The sequence below is a fragment of the Elephas maximus genome, chromosome 3 (genome assembly GCF_024166365.1).
Source record: "Elephas maximus indicus isolate mEleMax1 chromosome 3, mEleMax1 primary haplotype, whole genome shotgun sequence".
NCBI classification, from domain to species: domain Eukaryota; kingdom Metazoa; phylum Chordata; class Mammalia; order Proboscidea; family Elephantidae; genus Elephas; species Elephas maximus.
This window is the reverse complement of record NC_064821.1, coordinates 113690254-113712909: the sequence shown is the minus strand read 5'-3', so window position 1 is coordinate 113712909 and position 22656 is coordinate 113690254. Positions and strand designations below refer to the sequence as shown.

Below are 22656 nucleotides of genomic sequence, written 5' to 3'. Positions count from 1 at the left end.
TATAGGGCCACTATGAGTTGGAATCGACTTGACAGCAATGGGTTTGGTTTTTTTTTGTATAGTATGAAGTGTTTAGGGTCAGAGAATTCATTCTACTTTGAAGTTTTTATTCTTGAACATGTAAGCATATATAAAAGGAGAATAGAATAATGAGCCCAGTGCACCTCTCACCCAGCTTCAACAAGTAACAGCTAACTCATGGCCAATCTTGCTTCATCTATATTTCTGTCCACTCTCTCATTTTTCTAATTTCTACCATAATAGGTGAGTTGTGTCTGCTCTTGAACTTTGTATAAGTGGGATTATATAGTATGTGCTCTTAAGCGTCTGGTTCTTTTGCTCAGTATGATGTCTGTGAGATTCATCTGTGTTGCTGTGTGTGTCAATAGTTCATCTCTTATTTTTTCTTGACATATCAGAAGGCTTTAGCCTGAGCTTCTTCACTCCGCATTGCCCTGCTTCTCTATCCCTGAATCTTTCAGATCTTTTCTCAGCCCCTTCTCTTCTTAATCCCCAGTTCAGTCCTGAGTCCACCCTCCCCGGCCCTCTCAGTTAATTCTCCCTCTAGCATCTTCATTCTCTCTCGTTGCTCAACACTTCTTCTCTGCTTGCAGAAGTGCTCAGGTGACGACCGTCTCTTAAAACAGTCCTGCCTCTAAAAGGTGTCATGCAATTTCTCGCCTTCTCTACACTGCCAGATTTCTCTGAATATTCTCCTACATTCACTGCTTAAATTTCCAAAATAATCATTCTCTCTTCAACCCCTAATCACTTGGCCTCCATTGGCTTCACACTGTCAGAACTACTCTCTGAAAGGTCCCCGTGAACCAAACCAAATACGTTGCTGTTGCATGGATTCCGACCCATAGCGATCCTATAGGACAGAGTAGAACTGCCCTGTAAGGTTTCCAAGGAGTGGCTGGTAGATTTGAACTGCCAACCTTTTGGTTAGCAGCCAAACACTCAGCTACTGCACCACCAGGGCTCCAAAGTTCCCTAGCAACTTCCTAATCACCAAGTCCAGTGAGTTATTCTTGTTCTGGACTTCCTTTGCCCCTATAAAGTAAGTAACAACCACCCTTCCTCTTCTACTTTTGTGGATAACAATTACTGGGGTTTTTTTTTAAGATTGTAAAAGCATTACATGTGGTTAAGAGGACAGAATGTGCAGCCAGACAGCTGGGACTGGAGTGCTGGCTCCTCCACCTACTGCTGCTGTGACCTTGGCTGTTCGGCCATGTTCTTAGCATCTCTCTCCCTCCATTCCCTCATTCCTAAACTGGGAAGAACAATAGTAATGACCTCACAACATTGTTTTGAGGATTAATTAATATCTGTAAAGGCCTTAGGACAATGTTTGGCAAGTGTAGACATTATACAGGTATTTGCTATTATCATAAAAATAAAAACGTACAAACTACAGTACCATAAAAAAAGAATACTAAAAATCCCCTAAAACTCCCAGTACCTGCCGTAGCTACATTTTGGAATATATCCCTCCGGTATGTTTTCTGGGTGTGTGATATTTTTAACTAATTACATCTATACATCATTAACCCCCCTTTCTTCCCTAACATTCTTTCTCTTACCCTAGCTTTTGTGAAGGTGTGACTTTGTTTGGGAAGTCCCTGGGTGGTGCAACTGGTTGACATGCTCGACTCCTAACCAAAAGGTTGGAAGTTCAAGTCCACCTAGCGGCACCTTAGAAGAAAGGCCTGGCAATCTACTTTTGAAAAACCAGCCATCGAAATCCCTATGGAAGGCAGTTTTACTCTGACACACATGGGGTCACCATGAGTCGCAATTGACTGGACAACAACTGGTTTTTGCCCTGTTCAGTGCAACTTCCTTTGCCTCTCAGACAGCCCCTTCTTTGTTCCTTTGAAAGCTGCACTTCTTGTCCCCACACATTTGAAGAAGGCCCAAGGGTGCACCCTGCTCTTTTCTTCATGCTCTCCCTCTGAAGTCTAGTGCCCAACAGCACCTCACTCCCCAGTCAGCCCCAAGAATTAAGTCTTGTTCATTCTTACATTTTCATATCTCTTGCACCCATCTTTTTCTTGGCACTCCAGTTGCTTTCATCTATTTGAAATCTCACACTCTAATCTAACTCCTAAAAATAATAACGATGATGAGAATAGATAAAGCACTGGACAATTTCTTTGTGCCACGTGCTTTCCTATTCCATTTCATCATTAAATCCTGTAAGTAGACACTTTTGTTCTCCCATTTTATAGATGGAAAACCTGGGCATTCAGTGAGGTAAGTGCCTTGCTGAGCATCAGTCAACACTAAGTAACAGAGCCTGGCTTGGAACCCAGGTCCATCTGACCCCAAAGCTTGGGCTGTTTATCATATTGCCTGCCCGTGGACCTTCCATAGAAGCGTTTGTGGCACAAACAGTTAAGGGCTCAGCTGCTGACCAAAAGGTCGGTGGTTCGGACCCACCTAGCAGCTCCACGGAAGAAAGACCTAGTGATCTTCTTCCATAAAAGTTACTAAACTAAGCCAAGAAAACCCTACAAGGCAATTCTACTCTGACACACAGAGTTGCTGTGAGTCGGAATCGACTCAACAGCACCTGACAGCAGCGACAGACTTCCCATGGAAATATTCTAACTTGTCTGTCTCTGTCTCCCAACTCTGTTCGACCCTGCATAAAGTTACTGTATTGTTTTTCCAGTAACGCTCCTTATGCCTGTCACGTCTCAGAAATCCTTGGTGGCTCACAATTTCACATCATAAAGTTTAGTTTTAATCCACTCTCTATTGCTCCCCTCAGTCACCTTTCCAAAATTCTCCCCACTCCCTCACCCCCACCTATCCAGCTCCCACCCGTGAGGGATTGATCCTTCAAGGCCTGTATCCCTCATGACTCATTTCTGACCTCTCAAGACCTCACTGACCATCCCTCCTCTAAGCTCCTGGAACTCTGATACTTGAATTTGGCATGTTTTATTGGCCCATTTATATTCCTTATCTATCTGTACTTAGGATTTATTCCATCCTGTTGGAATCATAAGCCCTTTAACCATCAGACGAGCGTCCCACATTTGTAGTGGGTGATCCCCAGCCCCAACTGTAATGGCAGTGACTGTAAATGTCAGTGAACCGAACAAACTCTCCTCAGTCCTGTCAGCCTTTCCCTTTCTCGAATCCATTCCTCCTGCCCTGTCAAGCAGCTCGCACCAGTCAAAGCAGAAGAATGACTACCTAGTTGCTGCTTAATCTAGAAAGGAGGCAGTCCATTGCCTCATTTTCAACTCTTCCGTGAGATGCTTGGGTTTTTTGTTTGTTTGTTTTTAATGTATTTCAGGCGAGAGAGTGAGCTCTTATCTGTTCAGCAATATTAAGAAGCATGCCCTCTGCTTCACGTGGATCAGATGCTAGGCCTTTAAGACCAAAATCCTAAATATGTTCATTCTTCTTCGTCAGCCCTCAAGGAGTAAGGGTAGAATAGCATCACTGTGACTCGGAATCAACTCGGCAGCACTATCAACAACCACAGCTACTTTGTGGAGTCTCTGGGTGGTACAAATAGTTAATCACTCAACTGCTAACCAAAAGATTGACAGTTCAGGTCCATCTAGAGGTACCTCAGAATAAGGGGCTGGCAGTCTGCTTTTGAAAAATCAGTCCCTGAAAATCCTATGGAGCACCATATTGCTTTGACAGACATGAGGTTGCTGTGAGTCAGGATTGTGAGTCAGGGTAACTGGTAGTTACTTTGCAGGCAACATTCTGGGTAGGGGGTCACATTACAGACAACCTCCAGCCCTGTTCAGCCAGAGGAAGCAGTAGAGGGTTGGGGGAAGGTCCTTTAGGAAGACTGGTGGGGAGGACTTCCAGTTGGTCACATAGTTGGAAAGGAAAGTACAAGTTTTCTGGGTTTTAAAAAAAAAAAAAACCCGTTGCCATCGAGTCAATTCTGACTCATAGTGACCCTATAGGACAGAGTAGAACTACCCCCATAGAGTTTCCAAGAAGCAGCTGGTGGATTTGAACTGCCGACCTTTTGATTAGCAGCCGTAGTTCTTAGCCACTAGCTACCAGGGTTTCAGGCCACAGACCACCTTACCACAGGTTAGAGGTGGAGCTTTCAGCCAGGGCATTTGGAATGTTCTGCCTCTGTCCTTAGACATTTTGGTCTTATCTCCCTTTGCCTGGAATAACCTCCTCAAGCTGTAGGGTCTGTGTCTTTGTTTCCCCCGCTCTCAGCTTGTTGTTGTTGTTGTGTGCTGTCAAGTTGATTCTGACTCATAGCGACCATATAGGACAGGGTAGAATTGCCTCACGGGGCTTCCAAGGCTGTGGTCTTTACAGAAGCAGATTACTACAACTTTCTCTTTCAGAGAGGCTGGTGGATTTGAACCACTGACCTTTCAGTTAGCAGCCAAATGCTTAACCACTGCACCACCAGAGCTCCTCACTCAGCTTAGTCCTAGAATAATGCCAGGAATATGGATCAAGCTTAGTTTGAATAGACCAACTGCTAATTCGACAGCTGGATTGTCCTCCGGTTTAAAATCTCTAATTCAAAAATCACTTCCATCTAGAACAGTAGTTCTTAAACTTTAGCAAGCATCAGACTCACCAGGAGGCTTGTGAAAACACAGATTTCTGGGGCTCACCCCCAGAGTTCCTGATTCAGTAGGTCCGGGATGAGGTTTGAGAATTTGCGTATCTAGCAAGTTCCCAGGTGGTCTAATGTTACTGCCACTGATCTAGAGACCACACTCTGAGAACCGCTGACCTAGAGGACTTCCTAGCTGGAGTCACCCCACTCTGAGGCACGTTCCCTCCGCAAATGCTTAGCGCCTTGAGGGTACAGTAAAACATTATCTTGGATATGTTCTTAGGAAACCATTCTCTCACTTTCTATCGTTTTCTCCCAAAAGCAGTGAACCGTTTTAGGACAGGAGTTTTGTCTTCTGCTTCTCTGATCATTCCTACTTGTCTCTAGCCTCAGGGTGCTCCTGATCTGCAGGATGAGCAGGACAGAGGCAGTGTAGAGTAATGGTTAGGGACTCATTGCAGTGGAGTGAATTCCAACTCATTAGCGACACTATAGGACAGAGTGGAATTGTTGGGGATACCAGAGTTGATTTCAGCCCTGGCATGTATTAACTACATCTCTCGGAGACCTTAAGGAATCCCTGGGCAGTGCAAATGGTTAAGCACGTGGCTACTGAAAGGTTAGTGGTTCAAACCCAACCAGAGGCGCTTCGGGAAAAAGGCCTGGTGATTTGCTTCCCCGCGATAACAGTCATGAAAACTGTGGAGTACTCTGCAACACATGGAGTGGCCATGAGCCGGAATTGACTTGACGGCAACTGTTTTTGTTTTTCTTGGAGACCTTCAGTTTCCTTATTCGGAGAATGAGTTAGTAATATCACCTTCAGCTTGATCTCCAAGATATAAATTATTTTTTAAAAAATAGAATATAGAACAATGCAAATAACGCAGCCAGTTGTCATTGCTCATGGTGACCCCACGTGTCGCAGAGTAGAACTGCTCCGTAGGGTTTTCAATGACTGATTTTTTGGAAGTAGATCAGCAGGACTTTCTTTCAGAAGTGGGCTTGAACCACCAACCTTTTGGTTAGCAACCCAACATGTTAACCATTTCCACCACCCAGGGACTCCACATATAATATGCTCCTGTAGTATTTTTCAAGACAGATTTGCATAGCCAGGTTTGTATATGCGTGGAATATCATCAGGAGGAAACATCTGGTAACAGTGGTTGCCTCTGGGAGTCTAGCACAGAAGGAGAGCTAGTGTGTTTTATACCTTTTGGACTGTCTAAGTGTTTTACTGTATGCATACATTCTTTTCAAATTTAAAAACTAATGAAATCATAATTATTTCTTTTTTAGGGATATTGTAAGGACTAAATAAAATAACTTCATATAAAGCCCTTAACACAGTGCCTCGCACAGCAAAAGTACTGTGTAAATGTTAGCTTTTGTGTTTAGTAACAAATAGTTGTTGAATTCATTCATTCACGTATTCATTCATTCATGAATAAACACACGAGGTGTCCAGCTATCCTAAGCCTGCCATGCAGATATGAACAAATCATGTATCAGCTAGTTTTGCTACACCAGGTAGAGAATAAAACTTGTTTTTAAACAACATTCCAAGTGTTGACCATAAACAGGTTTCTGTACACGACTGGATCCTGGCAGTCTGCCTAACGGCATGGGCAGAGGGGACTAGGTCCTGCACCTCTGTGGGTCACCATCAGAGGATACCCCCTGGGCCCACATTCACAGAATGAAAACATGTTTGGGGCACAGGATGAGAGTGCAAGACAGTGTGGCCCTTGGGATCTGGGCACCACACAAGTGGCCATCCCACGCTAGAGGTGAAAGCTCACAGTGCCAGCAGTTGGCTGTAATAAAGTGCCCCGATAAAGTGGATGGAGCCCCGGGGCTTCACCCAGTTTCTCAGAGCTGTGCAGGGAGCAAGCAGGTGGGTAACCTTTGGCTTGGAATAGTCCGTCTTTTCTGGAATCCCTGTGGGAGAGAGCAGGAGGGTGTTTCCTGTTTCTAAGAAAACAAACACTGGGCACACAAACACCCCAGAGTGGTAGGTTTGTGCTGGCTGAGGTATTGGTTGCTACATAGCATGTCTTAATTTAATCCCAGGTATTTGAGGCCCCGTTCTGTGCTCAGCACTGGCATTGGTCAATGTAAGTGAGAAGATGGCATGTGAGAACTTGCTTGCCTGGCTAAGTGCATGGCTTTTCAAGTAGGAGAGATCTGGATTCAAATCCTGTTTATACCACTCACTAGCCAAGTGATCTTTGGCAGATGCTTTCTTTCCTGAGCTGCAGTCTCAGTGTTCTTATTGTTGTTAGCTGCTGTCCCAGTCAGCCCCCAACTCATGGCGGCTCTACACACAATGGGATTGTACCATCGTGATCCATAGATTGTCATTGCCTGATTTTCAGAAGTAGATCTCCAGGCCTTTGGTCCTTTAGTCTCAGTAGGTATAATAAATCTGGCCTCTTACAGTTGTAGAGAATATTAAATGAGCTAATATCTGTATAATGTACTTGACACAGTACCTTACACATAACCAGTTGACCTTTGAGTCGACTCTAACTCATGGTGACATCATGTGTGTCAAGAATAGAATGGTGCTCCGTAGAATTTTCAATGGCTGATTTTTTCAGAAGTAGACCAACAGGCTTTTCTTCTGAGGCCCTCTGGGTGGACTCAAATCTCTAACCTTTTGGTTAGCAACCAAGCAGCTTAACTATTTGCACCACCCAGGGACTCCAGCTGGCACATGTTATTGTTGTTATTGTGTGCCATCAAGTCGATTCCGACTTATAGTGACCCTGTATGACAGAGTAGAACTGCCCCGTAGGATTTCCAAGGCTGTGATCTTTACCGAAGCTGACTGCCGTATCTTTCTCCCGTGGAGCGGCTGGTGGGTTTGAACCTCTGACCTTTTGGTTAGCAGACAAGCGTTTAACACTTAACCACTGTGCCGCCAGGGCTCCTTCCACCTGGCACGTGGTAAGCAATAAATATAGTTGCTATTATTATTGAGCTGACATTAGGCACTGAAATAAATGGTGAGAACTTGATGACAGCTGTAAATTCTCTTCTCAGAAAAAGTAAACATAGGTACTGTAAAAATGGCATGGGGGTAGTGTCTGACCTCCTCTAACTTCACAAAATGGAAGGAGAATGAAGATCAACAGCCGAAGACTGATTCCTTGAGGCAGAGGTCAGACACACCTCCTCTCTCCAACATCTTTACCCACTCTGATACCAACCATCCCTCCCATGGCACTCTCTACTTCTCTGCTAGGTTCAGTAATTCATTGCAATGGCTATACAGAACTCACAAGCAATGCTCAGGATTATCGGGCTTATTAGGAAGTAACAGGTTACAATTCAGGCTCAAGAACACTCGGGATACAGTTCTTCCATCAGGACAGCCTCTTTTCAGGGGTGCTCGCAGGCATGCCTCTCTGGCCCTTAGCATCTGCCATGCTTAGGCAAGTGTTAACAAAGCTCTTCTAGCTCTGCCAGTAAGTGCCCAGAGGCACTCTACTCTGCCAGTAAGTGCCCAGAGGCACTCTACTCTGCCAGCAAACCTCCTGCCCAGACACTCAGCTTTCTCACTCCATGGGCTGGGAACCCTACCACACCGTCTTCATGCCATTATTTCTTCCCAAGCTCTGTCTGTCTCCTGGTTCCAGGAGTTTCCCAGCACAGGGATCCTGAGTTCAAAGGATGCACTCTGCTCCTGGCTGTTCTTCCTTGATGGCGGTGGGATCCTCTCCCTGCCGCCTCTGGGGTATCTCATCTTAAGCCCAGGGGGGATGGCAAAACTGACCAATCCTGTTGGTGAGCTACAGTTACCCTATTTGCACAGTCTCATCCAATCACTTGGGTGGGAATTATAAGACTATGGCAAGAAAGCCCACAAAAAAGTGATCCATCCCACTGCAGATGCACACACTGAATTTTGCTTATAATTTTGGATTCATGCGTAACTTTCCCCTCCCCCCAATTCATGCATGGGCCAGCCCCTTCGGGGTCCCTTGGACCTCTGAGCTGTAAGCATATAGCAGGAATTCAAAAAAGGGGCTATCATTGTAAGCAAAAGCAGGGAGACCTTTCTGGAAGAAATAAAAACTAGGGCCTAAAACCAAGTTGCCTTTGAGTCAGCTCTGACTCCTGGAGACCCCATGTATGTGAGTAGAGCTGTGCTCCGTGGGGCTTTCAGTGGTTGAGTTTTCAGGAGTAGATCTCTAGACCTTTCTTCCAAGGTGTCTTTGGGTGGACTTGAAACTAAAACCTTTCGGTTAGCAGCCAAGTACATTTGCACCACTCAGGGACTCCAGGGCCTGTAGGAAGAGGAAATTTAAAGAGGCCAAGAGAAGCAGGCAGAGGACTTGAGCAGAGGCTCAGAAGCTATGCTCGTAAACACAGCCCATGTGGTCAAACTTCTCTGTGCCTCAGTTCTTAATTTCTAAAATGGGGGTGAAAGTAGAATCTGACCCTCAGGGTTGTGTGAGGATTTGCTAGGATAATGTATTGACAGTGATTGGCCTATAGCCTGGCATCTGTCATAAAGTAAGCTCTCAGTAGAATAAGTTTCTTTTATGGTTAGGATTTTTTTATCGTTGCAGAAATATTGGAGAGGATGGGGCCAGACTAGAGAAGATCTTAAGTGCGAGGCTGAGTCCTTTGGATTTTATCCTGGAGGTACTGGGGAATCCCAGGAACGTTTTTTGAGCTAGGGAGAAATAATCTGAAAGTGGTTCTGTATCTGAGCATAATAATCGGGATAGGTTAGAGGGGAGGAGGATTAGGGGCAGGAGTCCTGGAAGGAGGCTGAGCTAGAATCGCTAACTTGAAGTGCTGGGGGCTGTCTTAGGCTACGTTCTCTAGAGGAGCAAGACCAGCAAAGAGCGTGTGTGTGCGCGTGTGCGTGTGTGTGCGTGTGTGTATTTAGAGATTTATTTCAGGGAAATGGTTCATTTAGTTGTGGAGGCTGGCCAGTCCCAAATCCATGGGTCAGACATCAGGCTGGAGGTTCCTCCTGATTCAGGTGGTTGCAGAGGCCGACAAACCCAAAATCCGCAGGTTAGATGGCAGGCTGCTGGCTCACATCCCAAGAACCAGAGGTCAGAAAATGACTAGTCGGATGCAAGATCTATAGAGGGTGAGCTTTGCCAGAACATATATATATATATATAGGATGTAGGCCACAGCTTCAAGGAAGTTCCCTTTTCAACTGATTGGCTACTCAGTTCACAGAATGGAGGATGATTACCTAATACCTGCCAAACCACTGAGAAGCATGGCCTAGCCAAGTTGACACATAATTTTAACCATCACAGAGGCCAACACTGATAGAAAATAGAAGCCAGGAGAATGGGGCAAAATAAAAATGGGAATCAAGATAATTGGAAAGTCTGAGGGTCTAAAATTGTCCTGTCCCATATGGTAGCTTCTCACCACATGAAATATAGCTAGCCCAGTTGAGATGCACTGTAAGTGTAAAAATACAACCTGAATTTTGAAGGCTTACTATGAAAGAAAGAATGCAGATTATCTCAATAATTTTTTCATTGATTACATTTCAATTTTGGCCATTAGTTTAAGTAAAATATATTATTTAAATTAATATCACCTCTTTATTTTTTTTTTCATGTGGCTGTTAGAAAATTTAAAGTCACTTGTGTGGCTCACATTTCTACTGAACAGATTGAGGCCTGGAGCAAAAGATGCCTCAGTGACAAGGACAGTGGGGATGTCACTCATCGAAAAAAGCACATCAGGAAGGCTGGGGACAGATGGCAGGGTTACATTGGGTTTTACGTGTGTTGTGTTTGAAGCAACTGGACCATTTGAGTATCAATTTGAATCGGCTTTCAGCTAATCATTGGGTTTAAAGTAAAGGGTCAGGGCTATATGTGAAGTGTGTTGGTCATAGCTTAAATCATGAGGGTCAAGCACCATCGTTGACTGCAGACCAATGTGCGTCAGGCACGTGCTTTTAGCAAGTTACATACGTTATCTCATTTCATCCTGATAACAGCACTGTGAGGCAGGTACTATTTTTCTCCTTCCAATTTTATTCTTAGAGCATCCCATTTTAGATAAGGGAACTGAGGCTCAGAGCAATGAAGTACCTTAGGCTAATAGGTGATAAGTCAGGATTCAAATTTATCTGACGCTGAAAGCCCTTATTCACTTGGCTACTCCAGAGTTCCAGGACCAGGCTGTAGCAAAGGAAAATCATTGAACAGGACAAGAACAGGATAGTCTAGTATTGCTGAAGCCAGGGAGAAGACATTTGCCAGAAAGAAGTTAAGAAAACAAACTTAGACTTTCATAGCAAAAAAAGTGTGTGAGATGATAAGAGCAATATCAAGTTCAAGGAGGTTTTGCCCTGTTGCTACGTGCCATGGAGCTGGTTCCAAGTCATAGCACCCTGTATGTACAACAGAGCAAAACGCTGCCCAGTCCTGCACCATCCTCACAATTGTTGCTATGTTTGGGCCCATTGTTGAAGCCACTGTGTCAGTCCATCTCCTTGAGGGTTTTCCTCTTTTTCGCTGGCCCTCTACTTTACCAAGCATGATGTCCTTCTGCAGGGACTAGTCCCTCACGATAACATGTCCAAAATACATGAGACAAAGTCTCGACATCCTCACTTTCTAAAGAACGTTCTTGCTGTACTTCTTCCAGGACAGATTTGTTTGTTCTTCTAGCAATCCATGGTATATTCAGCATTGTTTGCCAGCAACACACAAGCCACCACTGTACAACAAACTGACCAAAAAGTGGTGTTTAGTGCTGTAGGTAAAGGTTATTAAGAGGAGTTAGAATTCTGCAGGGCTTGTTAAAGTGACATGTTTTAATTCCTGGGCAGAAATAACCATGGGCATGCATTGAGAATCAGGAGGCAAAGGCACTGGAAATCATTGTCTGTGTTTCTCTTGAGTAATCCACAAAGGACCAATATCGGAATCACCTAGAAAAGTTTTTGACTCCACCCCAGACCTACTAAAGTTTTTTCCACAAGTGATCTAGATACACAGTAAGGTTAGGAACCCACAGCTCAGGATCTGTATCTCCTTCTCCTCAGGATTTACTCCCCGAGATTGGCTCATTCTCATGGCTCCCTGTCATCTTCTCTGGGGCACAGAAGGAGGATGGAATCATCCCGTGTCTTTAGCAATAGCCTTACCTGGAATCTAGGACAGGCACTGTTTACATCGAGAACAACCAACTCTCCATTAGGTCTTCTCCCAAGGTCTCTTAGCACCATACTTGTAGCATCATCACCATGGGGGACCACCCATCTGAATGAACAACAGCCTCTGGATGGTGGAAGGCAGTGTCATCTTCTCTTCTCCAGGGCTGACACTTGTTTCTGCTTTCTCCCAACTCCCTCCTGGCATCCTTGCTGTTCAAAGGCAGGCAGTATAGGATGGTATTAAAAGGAGGATCTTGGGAGTCAGATAGCTCTGAGTCAGAGTCCCAGCTCGGCCATGTCAATCTGTGTGATCTTGGGCAAGACTTTTTCACCTCTCTGTGCTTTGTAAAACAAAGGATAAATATAGTCATCTTGTAGAGTTGTTAGGAGGATTAAACGAAATGATGTGTGCCATTACTTACCTAGCCCATACCAAAAAAAAAACCCCATTGCCATCGAGTCAATTCCAACTCATAGTGACCCTACAGGGCAGAGTAGAACTGCCCCATAGGGTTTCCAAGGAGCAGCTGGTGGATTTGAACTGCCGACCTTTTGGTTAGCAGCCAAGTTCTTTAACCACTGCACCACCAGGCCCATACCAAGTACTCAATAAATGGTGGTAGTTGTCAGAATTTTTTATTATAACTTTTTATTATTATTATTCAGGGGTGTGTGCCTTGGATGGCAGGGAAAGTCAGCCAATCAGAGATGCCAAATAAGGACATCAAAAGGGTTTACAAGGATAAAAACACACTTTTGAGGATGAACTGTCTAACTCCATTGAGGCTTGAGAGAGAGCTGTTCCCATTCTTTTTCATTCTGCTGATTCTGAGACTATAAAAGCTGGTCTCAGAAGAGCTCTCGTCACTGTCTCCTCCCCACCCCAAACCACTTTCCCCATCTCTCCCTGCAGCCCTTTCCTATCTCTCCCTCTCCTTCCCCTCCCCCCATTAAACCAGCAGTATGTTCTTTTTGCCCTTTGCCCGGAGAACCGAGTGAGAGCAGAACAGAACATGCAGTTGAGCACGGGTTCAACCTTTCTTGGCCTCGTGGCCTGCAAGCTTTGGCTGGGGAAAGAGAATGTTGTTTCTTAACTACCCCTCCTTCAGGTCTTGGATTTTAGCATGTCAGCAATGATGGTATGTTAAAGGTAAATAATAATCATAGAAGTTTTAGAAATCATAACCAGTATTTGTAAGTTATTTATAGTTTGCCAGACAACATATTAATGATCATGTATCAGTCCGGATTCAATTACAGCAAACAGTAAGTACCCTTGGCGACTTGTGCAAAATGGAGCTTAATACAGGGAATTAGAAGCTTGTGTAATCATTGGAGGGGTCCCTGGGTAATGGAAACGGTTAATGCGCTGGGCTACTAACTGAAAGGTTGGAGGTTCGAGTCCACCCAGAGGTATCTCAGAAGAAAGCCTTGGCAATATATTTCTGAAAAATCAGCCTTGAAAGCCCTGGAGCACAGTTCTACTCTGACACGCATGGGATTGTCATGAGTCAGAATTGACTTGACAGCAACTGGTAACTACTGGTATCGTTAGATTGGGCCCCCTGAGAAGGACTCCTAGAATCCCGACACGAGAACTGGCCACCAGGGCCCTCCCTGCTTCTTTACCACCACAGGAAGTAGAGAAGTGGGCAGCTGCTGCAGCCACCTACCTTCTCAGTACTGTGTCACAGTGACTGGACACTGGAATGCCACCACCTCCACAGACAGCAGCTTGCCCACCACCCTGCTTGCTAACAGAAATAAGCCAAGCAGGAGGAACCTGGCCTTCTTCTCACTTCCACCTTCCCTCTTTAAAAAAAAAAAAAAAAAAAAATTTTTTTTTTTTTTGTAGAGTGCATCAAATTAGCGAACCTGAGAGAAGTAGTTTTTAGTTTTCTAGCCCTGCAGCTTTGCAAGGCACACTGGGGAATGGAATGGCTGCTGCATGCCAATCAGGAGCTCACAGTGCTTAGCACATGTCACACAGTATCTAGGGAGAGGAGACAAGGAGTAAACGCACAGCAAACATTCTATGTATTTATTATACTCACGTGCCTATTTTATCTGATGCTTTTAACAATCCTTTGAGACAGAAAAGTATTAATATCCCCATTTTTTTCCATGAGAAAATTTTTGAGACTTCCTGGATTGTACAAATGGTTAATGAGCTCAGTTGCTAACCAAAAGATTGGAGGTTTGAGTCTACCCAGAGGCACCTGGGAAGAAAGGCCTGGTGATCACAATGAGTCACAATTAACTCAGTGGCAACTGATTTTAGAAAGGTGACAAGCCCTGTCCTAGAGCTGGGAAGTGGCAGGAGCAGGACAAAGACCAAGTCCCCTGACTTAATCCTTGAGTGTGTCCCTATAACTAAATATCCAATGCGTAGTGTAAAGGCAGTTATCGCGAGTTCAAATGTAGGGGCCCTGACAGGTGCACCAGCAAATGCCAAAGGTGCAGCCGCTGCTCAGATCCAGCCCAATTTTGTAGGGTTTTCCTGATTTTTCAAGAAATTTTTTGTCTTCCTTTTAAGGTGAAATCTTTTGATTTTTCAAATGTTGACAACCAATTCAAAGTTAAAACACATACACACACACATCACTATTGAGCTACAGTCTGCGAGGCCAAACCGAGACATCTGCAGTCTGGATTCAGCCCACTGCCCATGAGTTTGCAGGCTCTGATATAAAATAATAAGTGTGAATGAGAATAGAAAAACGATTCCTAGGGACCTGACTCTGTATTCCCTCCAAGGCCCTGTTAGAAAGCTGTTGCTACCTGGTCACATTACCTTGAACTCTGCTTGTTGCTGTCTGTTTTCTCTTGTTTCCACCAGCAAATACGTGTTTTGTGTCTTGTTAAATGAGTCTAGGAGCCCAGCATTTACTAAACATTTATAGTGCAGGGTACATTACTGATTTAAAATAAAACACACAAACCTGTTGCCATCAAGTCCATTCTGACTCATGGTGACTGCATGTGTTACAGAGTAGAACTGGTTCATAGGGTTTCTTGGCTATAATTTTTATAGCACATCACCAGGCCTTTCTTCCATGGTGCAACTGGGTGGGTTCAAACCGCCAGCCTTTAGGTTAGTAGTCAAGCACAAACCATTTGCACCACTGAGAAACCTGTTGTTGGGTGCCGTCAAGTTGATTTTCAACTCATTGTAGCCCCATGTGACACGGTAGAACTGCCCCATAGGGTTTTCTAGGCTGTAATCTTTACCGGAGGAACCCTGGTGGCATAGTGGTTAAGCACTCGGCTGCTAACCGAAAAGACATTGGTTCAAACTCATCAGTGGCTCCATGGGAGAAAGATGTGACAGTCTGCTTCCTTAAAGATTACGGCCTTGGAAACCCCACGGATCAGTTCTACTCTGTCCTGCAGAGTCACTATGAGTCGGAATCAACTCGACAGCAATGTTTTTTTTTCCCTAATCTTTAGTGGAGGAGATCGCCAGGTCTTTCTTTCATGGCACCAATGGGTGGGTTCGAACCACCAACCTTTAGGTTAGTAGACGAGCGCAAACCGTTTGTGCCACCCAAGGACCTGCCTTACTGATCACCAAAAAAAAAAAAACGAAACCCATTGCCTTTGAGTCAATTCTGTCTCATAGCAACCCTATAGTACGGTGTAGAACTGCCCCATGGGGTTTCCAAGGAGCACTTGGTGGATTTGAACTGCTGTCCTTTTGGTTAGCAGCCGTAGCACTTAACCACTACACCACCACTACGCCACCAGGGTTTCCTATAGGGGCTTTTTTTTTTTTTTTTTTGTCTTCCCAACAACCCTGCAAGGTGGGTGTTATTGTTCCCCTTTTACAGACAAGGAAGCAGCCAGCTAGGTTAGTTAAAACATTGAAAGTCAAAGGTCAAATCAGAGGGCGAGTAAGTGGAAGTCTGTTGTCTTTTTTTTTTTTTTTTTTTTTGGCCTGTTCTTTTATTACAGCCACAAGGGGTGTGTTTCCTCCTGTGCACCTTGGCTTCGCTCCAATGATTCAATTACTCGCCAGGCGACAGTGACTTATGATTCAGACCCTAGGGCTTCCTGGTGCCTTACTCCCAGAGTGTGCTCTGTGACACACTTTCCATCCCCACCAGCCTCTACCTGCTTCAGGCGCCTCTAGACAAAGATGAAAATGCCCATATTTCCCAAATGGGACATTCTGTTTCTTGGAATTTCTGGGAACCTGAGGGTTCACATGAATCATAGCATTAAAAAGCAATGCAAATCCTGAGTGGCTCAGTACTGCATACGTTCATTCAAATCTGTTAGCCAAATGCAGAAATGAAAACAAGGCTACAGAAGCGATAGAGTTTTATCAAGCCGGTGGTCAGGTGCATGCACAGGATGTGACCTTCTGGTGGAGTGGAGCCCTGGTGGTTCAGGAGCTCCAAACGCTGCCCCAAGCCCAGACCTCCGTCCTTGCCTAGTAGCAGCCGGGAGAATATTCCTGCTTAGCTTGCAGATATGAGAGGAGAGGCCTTTCCACTGGGGCACTGGACAGACAGACAAATCCATTCTGCACCAGAAGGAGTGTTGTTCAAACATGAGGGGATTGGCAAGCCCACAACTCCAGGTCACAGAATGTTAAGGTCACCCTTGATTAAGAAACCCATCGTGGGATGCCCGGTGAGGCCCTGAGTGTTTGTGAATCATAGTAATTGGAGTCATGTTCCTTCCTTGGTGCAGAGGGAAAGGTGTGGTTTTGGGAGTGGAAAGGCTTACAAGCTGGTACAAGGCTTACAAACTGGGCAACTCAAAGTGAGTCTTATTCACTTCAGTTGCCTCGTCTATAAGATGAAGTTGGAATAATAATAAACTTCACAGGATCATAGTGGAGCTTCATAGAACAGTATGGTGAAAGCAATGTGTGTGCTCTTAGGTTCTATACAAATACCAGGTATTGTTTGCTTTGGAAGCTATTCTTGGTGGAAGAATAAAGCAAGCCTTTTATCAACTTAGCAGTACAAACAAACAGCCAAGCACCCCTGCCACTGAGGGAATACCAAAGAAAACCCTGTGAAGGTGCAGCAGTGTTTGGAGGTGGGTGTCTGCCCCAGCCCAGGAGGCGCAAAGCAGCTGCAAGTGGGGAGGAAGTGCTCGGCCAGATGGCCAGTCGGCCAGTAAACACCTCCTGCAGCCCAGGAATCAGCAGCCATGCCCCTCTTTCCCCAGCATGGGGCACCTCAGTGGACTGCGTTTCTCAAAGAGGCTCCTTAAATTAAAGCAATATAATTGTGATCTGATCTCTCTACAGGAGCAGTGTTACAATGGGAGATCATATTCTTTTCCAGTGGCCCAGTGTACAACTTTTTCCAGGAATGATCACAAAGACCCCATTTAATTGACGTCAGTGCAATTCCTAAACAATATTCAGTAGAAAGCTGTTTGTTTTTTTAATAAATCTCTGAAGCTGTAAAGTCCACCCACGACATCAACTTTTCTCCAGTTTTCTAGGTGGGGTTCTCCATATACCAGCAGCGGTGAGGGGACTTCCAGAAGAGAAACAGTATTTGAGTTTCCAGAGGGTCTGGCCAGGCAGGAGGTAGTAGAGGAAGGAAGTGTCTAATTACTTGTTTAATGTTTGTCTCCTGAGCAAGATCTTAAGCTCTGTGAGGGCAGCAGTTGTGTCTGTCTTGTTGTTGTGAACTGCCGTCAAGTCAGCCACCGACTCATGGCAGCCCCATGCACAGTGGAAGCAAATGCTGCCTTACCTGTGTCATCCCTGTGATCAGTTGTGGATCATCCTGTTGTTGATTCATAGGGTTTTCATTGGCTGATTTTCAGAAGTAGATAACCAGGCCTTTCTTCCTCGTCCAACTTAGTCTGGAAATTACACTGAAGCCTGTTTAGCCTCAATAGCAACTCATAAGCCTCCCCTGACAGATAGGTGGTAGCTGGGCACGAGGTGCATTGGCTGGAAATCGAACCCAGGTCTCCTGCACGGAAGGCAAGAGCTCTACCACTGAGCCACCAATGCCTCATGTGTCCCACACTGTGCCAGGTATCAAATAGTACTCAATAAAAATGTGGTGCATGGATTTTCTAGAACCTGGGGCCTGAGGATTCCCCAGTGGAGGCAAGCCGGAGGCTTCTGGAGTGACAAGCAGGAGAGGCTCTCTGTGAAGGGGCAGGTCAGACCACAGATATCAGAATGGGGGAAGGATGCAAGAAGCCCTAAGCTGGCAGGTGTGAATTACGAATTGCTAGCTATTTTTAATCGTGACCGTAATACAGTCAGGAAGTAAAGTCCACCGTGTACTAGATGCAAAGTTTCTTGCCAGTTTTAGGGGGGGGTACCAACCCAAGCATTTTATAAACGGTCTGACCGTGGAATGTTTGCTTATGGCCGTGCAGTGGGAGCAGTGACTGATGGAGTCCTGAAACATGTGAACTGTTCTGCAGTTATGGGAAAACTTGGTGTGGGGACTTGGAAATTTCATGCCCTGGAGGTTGCGAAGAAGAGAATGCTCGGTGTTATTCTCATACGAAGGGAACATTTAGAAAGTCCTTAGGGTGCAGCCTGGAAGCTACGGGCTGTGCAGAAAGGGTGTCAGGTTCGTGTTTTGGAGGCGGAGGGCCATTCCTCAGAACCTGCGCCAGCTGGGAAGGGAGCCTGGTTTAACATGCTACAGGGAACAAAATATGTAACCGCGGTACTGTGAACCCAGGCACGTCATGCCGTTCAAAGTGAGGTTTCCTAGTGCCCAAGCCCCGTTTCAAAGTGTCTGTTAAAAAGCGCTTGCCGAGGCGCACACATGGAGCTGGGCTGACTGCTGGGTGTGAGCAAAATAGCTGAGGAGGAGACCCCAGGCCTCTCCTTTGGGTGGGGCAGGATGGCTGAGAAACCTGAGGAAAAGCCAGCAGGTCAGGGTTGAAACAAGGTCTCAAAAGGCTTAGGACAGGCACGGCCACCTTGCCCTGCCACCTATTTCCCCCTTCCGGTTTCCTGCTTCTCTGCTCCAGGGGACTCTTCTGCTGGCTGTCGGCAGCCACTCCACCCTGCCCTGGCAGTGACGTGCAGCAGAGTGGGCAGTTGTTGTTCGCTGCAGTGAAGTCAGCACCCAACTCGTGGCAGCTCCACGCATAACTGAGCGAAGTGCTGCCCAGTGCTGCACATCCCCGTGATTGGTCACGGATGGGACCATCGTGATCCACAGGGTTTTCCTTGGCTGATTCTTAGTGGATCACCAGGCCTCTTTTCCTAGTCCATCTTTGTTTGGAAGTTTCATTAAAACCTGTTCAGCATCATAGCAACACCCAAGCCTCCACAGACAGATGGGTGGTGGCTGTGCACAAGGTGTATCAGCCAGAAATCGAAACCAGGTCTCTTTCATGGAAGGCAAGAATTCTACCACTGAACCACAGATGCCCTGTAGAGTGGCCTGTTGTGGTTAAGTGCAGTCAAGTCAGTTCTAACTCATAGTGACCTCATGTATAACAGAATGAAACACTGCCCCGTCCTGCGCCATCCTCACAGTTGTTGCTATGTTTGAACCCATTGCTGCAGCCACTGTGTCAATCCATCTCGTTGAGGGTCTTCCTCTTTTTCACCAACTCTCCACTTTATCAAGTAATAAAATGTCCTGGGGACTTGTTTAAAAAAAAAGAATCAATGCCCATAGCCCACCCAGACCCAGTCCACTGAGGCTCATTGATTGGTAAGGGAGGCAGACAGGTAGACAAGGAACGCCAATGCATTGTGCTATGTATGACCCCAAAGGATAAAAATTAACTGCTGTTTATGGAGTGCCCTTGGTCCCATGCCAAACACTTTTTGTGCACCAGCAAATTGAATCTTCAAAAACAACCCTATGTGATGGGTAATAGCATCCTCATGCTATAACTGAGAAAACTTGGGCTGGTAGCAGTTAAGTAGCCTGCCTGGTTTCACCCAGCTAGTAAGTGGCAGAAGCAGGATCCAAACCCAGGAATGTGAAGCTTGCTGCTTAGGCTGTATTTCAAAGTCCTGCACACTATTAAAAGCACGGTTTGATTTGTGCATCTGACTCAAAGCTTCTTTTGACCACAGAGGGTGCAAGCATGATCGCAAGTCCTTCAACTCAGCCGTTGGGAGAATTCTAAGTCTTGAGGAACTCTGTGTGGGGTAGTGCCCACATGGTGGACACTGTGAAGCCTGTGGGTTGCTGCTGTTCTTGTCAGCCCTGTCCTGTCTAAGCCTTTATGGCAGAATTACTCTGTGCAGCTACAGCCCCTCCAAGAAGGCTGAGTCAGCCGGGGTTTGTGACTGGCGCCACCATGCCCTGAGACTTCGCTGAGCCCATGCATAGTGCCGGGGAGGCACACCTACTGTCCACCTGCTCCCATGAGTCATAAAACTGCCACACTGCCGCCACTGCCAGGCCTGCCAGCTCGGCATTTTCCCCCAGTCACCACCTCGCAGAGAGGGAACTTAGCCATATATGGCAGGGCACCAGGCAGTGCTTTTCCCCAGGCCAGTCTTCTCCTTGGAATGTGCAGTTGGAAAACCAGGGCGGTTGAAGCTCAAGGTCCAGGATGTTTCCGTTGCTTTTCACCAGGTGGCTGGGGAGAGAGGAAAACAAGGCAGCCTAGAATCCGGGGGCTCAGGCCAGAGAAGAGAGTCAGCCCTGGAACAGATTATGGGGTAGCAGGATGAGCAAGGGTGAGGCCAGAGGGAGATGGAGGAGGGAATGAAAAAGTTGTAAATATTCCAGGCTTTCGGCTGCTCATTGTGTCTTACATGGCATTTGCTACAGCTCTATCATTGAGAACCTTTCAGCTGAGAGATTCCCACTTTTTCTTGAAGAAAGGCTTCCTTATCTGCCTAACACTCTCCAAATGATTGCACATCTTGATAGCACCTAAAAATGCATTCTTTTTACAGAGTTCCTTGGGGGCTCTCTCTTTAGCTGTTTTTGATTGGCAGGACTTGTATGAGTGTAATAGTTGGCTAAGAGAGCCAAAACGAAATAAAATCAAACCCATCTATTAAATTAGGTAGCCGTAATATTAAACTGAAGGAGCCCTGGTAGTGCAGTGGTTAAGTGCTCAGCTGCTACCTGAAAGGTCAGTGGTTTGGACTCACCCTCTTCTGGGAAAAGATGTGGCAGTCTGCTTCTGTAAAGATTTACAGCCTTGGAAACCCTAAGGGGCAGTTCTGCTCTATCCTGTACGGTTGCTAGGAGTCAGAATTGACTTGGCAGCAATGGATTGGGGTAATATTAAACTGGAGTGCTGCAAACAGTTAACACACTTAGCTGCTAACCATAAGGTTGGAGGTTTGAGTCCACCCAGAGGTTCCTCTAAAGAAAGGCCTGGCAATCTGCTTTTGAAAAATCACCCCTCAAAAACCCTATGGAACACAGGTTTACTCGGGCACACCTGGGGCGGCCATGAGTCGGAATCCATTCCTCAGCAACTAGCTTTTAATATTAAACTGCATATAAAGTGTGGCTTCTGATCACACATGCTCATGTTTGCTAGAGGGCCTTCTCACTACTGCAGGTGTTTATGTGTCTTCATTTTCCCTTGGAAAATCCTAGAAAAGGCAACTTGTATGCTGTATGTTGGAGTGCACTGACTAAACTGCTCGTATTGGGCTTCTGCAAAACAAAGATTTGTGAAGGCGCTCAAGTAGATAGCAAGCTTAGACATCTGTGCCGTCCCTCAGAGTGCTGAGGGGCATTTTGGTAACAGCTTCCGAGTGGCTGTGATGACTGGGAGAAGGCCTCCTTCCCCTTCAAGGTAACATAAAGCAATATGGCCGTTCAGCCAGTTTAAAGATGACTGTGATCTACCTTTAAAAAAGTGATTCTTTTCAGATTTCAGGTGAAAACAATAACTGAAGATGTCCAGCAAAACAGCAAGCACCAACAACATAGCCCAGGCAAGGAGAACTGTGCAGCAGTTAAGATTAGAAGCGTCCATTGAAAGAATAAAGGTAAGAAGCCTTGATTGGATGAGATGTGCTTTCTGGTCAATTCCAACTGCTCTCCAAAAGCCAGGCCAAATTTCAGAGAAGGTTGTGTCATTTAGCAGTTCCAGGGTGGCGCAAACAGTTAATGCACTCAGCTGCTAACCGAAAGGTTGGAGGTTCGAGTCCACTCCAAGAGGCCTCAGAAAAAAGACCTGATCTACTTCTGAAAACTCAGCCGGTAAAAACCGTATGGAGCACAGTTGTACCCTGACACACACACGGTTGCCATGAGTCAGAGAAGACTTGACAGCAGTTGGTGGGTTTTAATGCCATTTAACTCAGCTGGGTCCCACGATTTTCCCAGCTGAGGGTCTCAGGATCTTAACTTTCATTTCTGCTAGCACTGGCCTCATTTTAAGAGCTGAACAGCCAAGTGGCTGAGTTCCCCTCTCTGTTTGGACAAAAAATCTAAACTCTGGACAGGATTTCCTGAGGACCCACCTTCCCTGAATGAACATGGTCGAGTCCCATGATCACTGTGTTGCAAATTGGGATGAGTTCCAAATGGACTTATAAACACCATCATCAAACCGCTGGCATTTATTAAGTGCTCTAGAATTATCAGTGCAGCTGAGGTAGCCCTGCATAATAAGTCAACAGTTGAGGTCTCCTTTTTTGGAGAATGCAGCTTTTTCAATGTGTGTGGACTTCAGTGACCACTTTCTGTACTGGGATGAGTAATGGCAGCTGTAGCTGAGAGCCCATAGAGAAACCCAGAGGTATTTGTCAGGTCTCCTGACTTTGCGGTCTTTTCCCCCCAAATCCCAAGGGAGGACTAAAGAGTAAGTGCCCTGGAATGTCGTGACTAATGCTGTTTCCTAGAAACTGAAGTAGTCACCTGATAAATTCCTCTGGGCCTGGAGATAGTCACCTGTCTTCAGAACATGAGGCAGGCTGTGCTGTACTTGACACGGCTCAGCTGCCCGGTGCTCGTCCCCTGAGGACACTGAT

At 45.8% G+C, this 22656-nt stretch overlaps 1 protein-coding gene and 1 non-coding gene across 4 annotated transcripts in view; one reads left to right on the top strand and one right to left on the bottom strand.

Annotated features, from left to right (window-relative positions):
• GNG12 (G protein subunit gamma 12) overlaps window positions 1-22656 on the top strand; it is a 153838-nt gene that overhangs the window by 124525 nt on the left and 6657 nt on the right. For all 3 annotated transcript variants that reach the window (XM_049879548.1, XM_049879549.1, XM_049879547.1), the window contains one exon: window positions 21551-21669. In XM_049879548.1, coding sequence (XP_049735505.1) covers window positions 21577-21669 — 93 coding nt within the window. In that variant the 5' untranslated portion in view covers window positions 21551-21576. The remainder of the gene's footprint in view (window positions 1-21550; window positions 21670-22656) is intronic.
• On the bottom strand, window positions 17657-17727 carry TRNAG-UCC (transfer RNA glycine (anticodon UCC)). Its single transcript has one exon. It is a non-coding gene; the product is annotated as a tRNA-Gly (tRNA).